Below are 7,069 nucleotides of genomic sequence, written 5' to 3' on the forward strand. Positions count from 1 at the left end.
CGCGACGCACACCGTTCAAATTCTCCAAAGCAACTGTCAACATCGCGAAATCACCCGGGTCGAAATAAACACACAATCGGGGGGGAAACAAAGACGGAAACGGCAACGAAAATCCGGCGTGTTGACCGCGACGCACACCGTTCAAATTCTCCAAAGCAACTGTCAACATCGCGAAATCACCCGGGTCGAAATACACACACAATCGGGGGGGAAACAAAGACGGAAACGGCAACGAAAATCCGGCGTGTTGACCGCGACGCACACCGTTCAAATTCTCCAAAGCAACTGTCAACATCGCGAAATCACCCGGGTCGAAATAAACACACAATCGGGGGGGAAACAAAGACGGAAACGGCAACGAAAATCCGGCGTGTTGACCGCGACGCACACCGTTCAAATTCTCCAAAGCAACTGTCAACATCGCGAAATCACCCGGGTCGAAATACACACACAATCGGGGGGGAAACAAAGACGGAAACGGCAACGAAAATCCGGCGTGTTGACCGCGACGCACACCGTTCAAATTCTCCAAAGCAACTGTCAACATCGCGAAATCACCCGGGTCGAAATAAACACACAATCGGGGGGGAAACGCGGCGTGTTGACCGCGACGCACACCGTTCAAATTCTCCAAAGCAACTGTCAACATCGCGAAATCACCCGGGTCGAAATAAACACACAATCGGGGGGGAAACAAAGACGGAAACGGCAACGAAAATCCGGCGTGTTGACCGCGACGCACACCGTTCAAATTCTCCAAAGCAACTGTCAACATCGCGAAATCACCCGGGTCGAAATAAACACACAATCGGGGGGGAAACGCGGCGTGTTGACCGCGACGCACACCGTTCAAATTCTCCAAAGCAACTGTCAACATCGCGAAATCACCCGGGTCGAAATACACACACAATCGGGGGGAAACAAAGACGGAAACGGCAACGAAAATCCGGCGTGTTGACCGCGACGCACACCGTTCAAATTCTCCAAAGCAACTGTCAACATCGCGAAATCACTCGGGTCGAAATAAACACACAATCGGGGGGGAAACGCGGCGTGTTGACCGCGACGCACACCGTTCAAATTCTCCAAAGCAACTGTCAACATCGCGAAATCACCCGGGTCGAAATAAACACACAATCGGGGGGGAAACAAAGACGGAAACGGCAACGAAAATCCGGCGTGTTGACCGCGACGCACACCGTTCAAATTCTCCAAAGCAACTGTCAATTGTCAAAAATCCCGGAAAGCTAAATTTAATAAAAATCCTTATCTGCCTGAGAGCTCAGAAGCGCCCAAGATCCAACACAAAAACTCCCACAGATAGACGAAACGTAAAAGAAAAGAAGTTTAACTAGCAAAGTTACACCACCACGCAGCGCAGCAGACTTTTTATCTTATTAAAACTTCGTTTTCTAGGAAAGTTTAAAATTTTCCACGCCATAGTTTTCTCCCACAGCCGAGAGTCACATTTGGACGAAATTTATCACCGAAAAAAAAATCGCGAGACAGACAAGTTTTTCCATTTCGACAGGTCATTGGCGTGAAATCCGCCAAAGTCCGCACACTTAAGAAAGGCTAAGCAAACAATTTTTCCGGCATTTTTCGGCCTCCCCTGGGGGCACCAAATTTCCCCACCATGAACTGGGGAGGGATATGCCCTCAAGGGATTCCATAGTAAAAAGGCAACAACCGCAAAGAGGCCACCTCGGTGGGTTACTTTAAAAAGAAAATGATTCCCCACCACCCCCCCCCCTCCTCCCATTAAGGGGTGGAGGAGGTTGAGAAAAAACGCTCGAAACCGCGTTGATGGGAAATTATTTCGTTCAGCACGAGAGCACTAATTAAGCCACCATAATTGAGTTTTTCCCGCCACCATCGAGCTTTTTCTGTTGGTGTGGCGCAGTGTACTGAGGGAAACCGAAATAACGAATTATGAAATCTGAGTTTATTAATTGGCCGCGTTGAGACAAGGGCGTGTTAAAAGAGAGTGCCTTTTTTCACTGTACGCACGTTTATGACACCATCATCGCGGTGGTTTTGAATTGTTACCGAGATTAGTTGGCCTATTTTTGAAAGAAATATACAGTGTGAAAACTTTAAGTTAGTCAAACTTAGGTCTTTTAAAATGTTTTTTGAAGTCTATGTCCCACGACTCTGACCAAAGTCGAGGGGGGGGGGGGGGGGGGGGCAAAAAAATATAAAAAAATAAAAATTGAAATGACAAGCCATGATTTTAAAATTTTGATGAAAAAAGCGTTTCAAAAAACATTTTACCCCAGTCCAGTTGTTTTCGAAGTATCTTTTTTAGTCAAGGATATAGCAGCTGGAGTGGGTTTTTTTAAAACTAGCATTGTTTTTTTTACAATCTACAAACAGCATTCTTGCTTCTAAGTAGAATTACACGTTTTCTTTCTGAAGTTAAAATTTGTCTTAATTTTCAGAAGCAATGTTACTTTGATTTAAATTACTGTGTATTAGGGTGCCCAGAAAAAAATACCCCCTGCTCCACAAGCGAAAAACGATTTACTGGGTTATTCTTAGCATCTGTGTAAATTTTGAGCGAAACCGGTTGAGATTTACCCATTGATACTTGAGCCTAAAGTTGGTGAAAAAAATGATTTTCATACAAAAATGACTTTTTTGAATCGCTAATAACTTTTCAGGATCAAGTTTTACGGCTTTGGTATGTTCTACAAAGTTGTAGAGCATTAAATTTCCAATGAGAATCTCACGTTTGGAAATATTTGGATGAAAGTAGCGCAACGTGCAGACCAAACCGTAAGAAAATTGGGTTTTCCATACATTTTTTCGATTTTCCCCATACAAACTTCACTTTCGAGTATCAATGGGTAATGTTGACCGATTTTGCTTGAAATAAAAAAAAAAAACCAAATTTCTAAATTCTAGGAATTTTGCCACTTTTTCTTATTTAGTAATCGGGTTTTTTGGATTACTTAATAAGGAAAGGAGGCAAAATTCCTAGAATTTAGAAATTTTGCACTTTTTTTTTTTTATTTCAGAGTATGTCATCAGATGAACCGATCGGATTTCGCAACAGATGTTGTTGTTAATTACTTTATTTCCGGCAACTTTAACATTTCACTAATTCGCTGTCAAAGCGCATCAGATGGTTATAATAATAATAATACATTATGGGGCATTCCACCCTCATCGTACACCAAAATAGTGCAAAATTTAAATCAACTTTTTCTTTTACCATGCTTCCGATCCGATCCAAAGCGGACCACCCCATCTTTATTGACACCTCCTAAATGTTTCGTCTTTTTTGTGAAAATTGTGAAAACCTCAATCTTCAAACTTCGATATCTCGAGATCCATTCAGATCGTAGAAGGTTGGTTCAGGAAGATTAAAAAAAAGGACATAGAATTGAAACATTGTTTTCTGTGTATTGTTCGAGCGTATATGTTAACATAAGTCGTGTTATTGAGATAACTTTTTATCTCAATGTTTTCTTTTTAGTTCACAAGTTATGTCAATTTTGTTTTGATGGTTTTTCACAAGCGGAAAACGGTTTTTTGGCATATTTTAAGCTTCTGTGTAAATTTTGAGCGATATTTGTTAAGATGAACCCATTGATACTCGAGTTGGTGAAAAAAATGTTCTGCTGCCGAGTTATGATTTTTAGAAAAATTCGAAAAATCAAACATTGAAAATCGGACCATTAGTTCCTGAGAATCGAAATTACAAAATGGAAGGTTGTTTGGGTGAGACTTAATTGTCCAGTTTCTTTTTCTTCAAGCCGCTGTATCTCAGCAACTTAGGTCCAATTTTTAATGTCTCCTAGACAATTTTGTAGCACATTTTCTGAACTTTAAAAATATTTGCAGAAATGGTAATTCATGGTCACTATTTTTAAAAATCGAAAAACTGCAAATATTTCGCTAAAATCCAACTTTCGGTGGATCCAAAAATCTCGAAAATCAAAAAATACGTATTTAAGGAAATTGAGTTTTTAGACAAAAAAAAGTTAATTAAAAAACGGCACCGGATGATCGGCAAAAAAAATTCCGTGTAACTTTTTTTTCTGGATATTCCTATTCCTACAACTTTGCCGAAGACACCAAATTGATCAGAAAATTCATTCAAAAGTTACAGATCTTCGAATATACACACCATTTTTCTATGGACAGCTGCCAAAATTGTATGGAAACTTGTTTGGGTGAACCAATGACACAAAAAAGCTTCTTTGGTCATAGGGAAGACCGTCACAAAGTTTGAAAAGTATTAACAATGGCCTAATAGAGAAAAATCTGATTCATAATTATTGTCTTTTAAACATAGTTATTTCAAGGCTGAAAACAAAAAAAAAGCTGAAAAAAGGCTGAACAATCAACAAAAAAAATATACATTGAAAAAAGGATTTCCAAACATTCGAAAGCTTACCAGAAAAGCCTGTAAAACCAATAAACTGTTCATATGACAACGTATCAGTACAAATACAATTAGGGGAAAGTGGGGCAAGTGTAACAAGCTAAGGAAAGACTCGTTAAAACCCATTAAAAACGTTAAAAAATCTGTCCGATTTTTTATAATCATCTTATTCCAGGTCTTAACTAAGACTTTGATGGAAAAAGTTTTTAAAAAATCCTGTTTTAATGTAAAAAATTGATTTTAAAATTTTTGATTTTCCGTACATTCTACTCAACTAGTGGGGCAAGACGAACAACCCGTTGGGGCAAGAGGAACAATGCATGAAACAACATGTTTATTTGCTAACAATTGAATTGTTATCACTTAGATACATCAGATTAGAATGTATTTGAAACGTTTCTTGCATTTTTAGATTAAATAATAATATTTTACTAAAAGTTTGATCGTTTTACTAAAAAAATATCACTTAGATGATAAATAGTAAATTTTCATAATATCACTATATTATGTTTGGACAATTTTTTTAAACGATTGTTTATCAGTTTTTAAGTACTTTTATGTATTTATTTCCCAATAAAATATGTTGATGCAGCAATTCGTATTTTTTTTTCCATACTAAAAATCCATATGGTACACTTGCTCTCAACAAAAATAACCAAAAGTTAAATCATACTTTATAATAGGTGCAAGACATTGGTAGGGATGAACCATAAGCCTTATTTTGTACTTTCCAAATATTATAAGAAAACAAAGGTTTTGATAAAAACGTCTTTAAATCTTATGCCCCGTGGCGTTTACGTCGTTTTGGCGGTTATGTGGTAGTAGAATCAGCTAATTGCATTGCTAGCAACAATTTCTCATACTGGAAATAATCAAAATTGTAAAAATTAGCGATTGTTCCTCTTGCCCCATATGGTCGTCTTGCCCCACCTTCCCCTACCACGTCACTTTACTACCAATCCATGCATACTGAAACAAAAACCAAACACACCAGCGCCATCTGTTTGGCTTCAAATCAAACCAAAGCCCACGCGCCACACAAAACGAATGACAACAAGTTTTCAAATAAATCGCTGCTGGCACGCAGGAAAAAAGTTGTAATTATCTTTGTGTTAGCACGGTTTGGCCATTAAATAATGTTAAAATTCGTGAGGGCGGGAAAAAGTTGGGATTGGCAGGATGTCACCCGACACAGCTAATATTAACATTTCAATTCAGGGCTTTTAAATTCGATATAATTGGTCGAACAGAACACCGCCAGATTGCGGAAATCAGTGTTGGGAAAATTGCGCCTGAAGGTAGGCAACATTGTAAGGAATTGTTTCAACCTTGTTATGAGTTAGCAGGTTGCGCACATTTTGGCACAAATTTTTGCAACACTGTCCCAAAACAAACCCTTTTTTTCGCAAATTCCAACTAAAACATGCGATCTGATGGGGGGGCCAATTGCGTTCCCCAATAATACCGAATCAGTACTGCCGGATCGTGTTTTGAATACAAATTGTTTGCACTTGAGGGAACAAACAGAGAGACCCCACTCGAGGGGCACTCTCTCTGGCGGCACTGTTAAGAACCATTCAAATTCAATTATGTTCTAAAAATGTGTGTGCGAGTGTGCTATTTTGGGGTTGCTGGTACAATTGGGATGGTACGAGAAGGTACCGGTTACGCAACAACTATTGAATATTCAAAACATTTCCCCTCCGTGCATCATCGCCATCATCATCGAATCCGATAGGCAAACAAAGTACTTGGAAGGACCCCCCCATGTTTGAGAGTGCAGAACATTGTTTGCCATCATCATGTAAACAAATGTCCTCCGTGTGTGCGTGTAACTCTTGTGTGTGGACTTCTGGAATAACATATTCCAACCTCACTTTTGTTGACAGTCACTTTGGCAAGGTCCTTCAAGGATGGTTTATGTCAATTTGTAATTAAAGACAGTTAACTGTTATTTATCAATTTATGAAAATAAACTGTCTTCTTTTCAATAAAAAAAAATGTATAACCTCACAAAAAACCATAAAAAAATCTCTTAATCATGCCAACCTTGCTAAAATCGACACTTCTTGCGTTTCCATTTTCCAGGGCCTTCGTGCGGATACTGTGCGTTTGCTGTCCCCGGAAGATCCGGCGAAAATATCAGCCCACAATGCGATCGAAAGCATCTCAGGTAAGACTTCTTGCGGGAAACTGTACAATGGGATACATCCCCATCCCCTAAAAGTATGCAACCCCTTGGAGAGAGTAAAAGAAAAAAATGAATCGAGAAAACACGTACACAACATTATGCTAACAAACGCATCGCAACCCGCACAATACACCACCTCCACCCACAATTAACCTGTCAGCACTACTTGCCGCTTTAAAAATGTCTCTCCACGTGTGTGAGCAGTCCTAATGTGATGTACGTACCTTATTTTTTGCTCTTTTGTTGACTTGGCGTCCTGTGAAGCAGGTAGACTTTGGACATGTTGAATTGGTGAACATGTTTTTTTGTTTTTTGTTTTTAGTTTTTTGTTTATTGTTTATTGTTTATTGTTTATTGTTTATTGTTTATTGTTTATTGTTTATTGTTTTTTGTTTTTTGTTTTTTGTTTTTTGTTTTTTGTTTTTTGTTTTTTGTTTTTTGTTTTTTGTTTTTTGTTTTTTGTTTTTTGTTTTTTGTTTTTTTGT

The 7,069-nt window shown here is 38.7% G+C and overlaps 1 protein-coding gene across 1 annotated transcript in view; it reads left to right on the forward strand.

Annotated features, from left to right (window-relative positions):
• LOC120428363 (dopamine receptor 2) overlaps positions 1 to 6,713 on the forward strand; it is a 54,842-nt gene extending 48,129 nt beyond the window's left edge. The window contains exon 2 of the mRNA XM_039593367.2: positions 6,482 to 6,713. Within this exon, the coding sequence (XP_039449301.1) occupies positions 6,482 to 6,617 (136 nt within the window). The 3' untranslated portion in view covers positions 6,618 to 6,713. The remainder of the gene's footprint in view (positions 1 to 6,481) is intronic.
• The last annotated feature ends 356 nt before the right edge of the window (positions 6,714 to 7,069 follow it).

This window comes from Culex pipiens, chromosome 1 (genome assembly GCF_016801865.2).
Source record: "Culex pipiens pallens isolate TS chromosome 1, TS_CPP_V2, whole genome shotgun sequence".
Classification (NCBI taxonomy): Eukaryota; Metazoa; Arthropoda; class Insecta; order Diptera; family Culicidae; genus Culex; species Culex pipiens.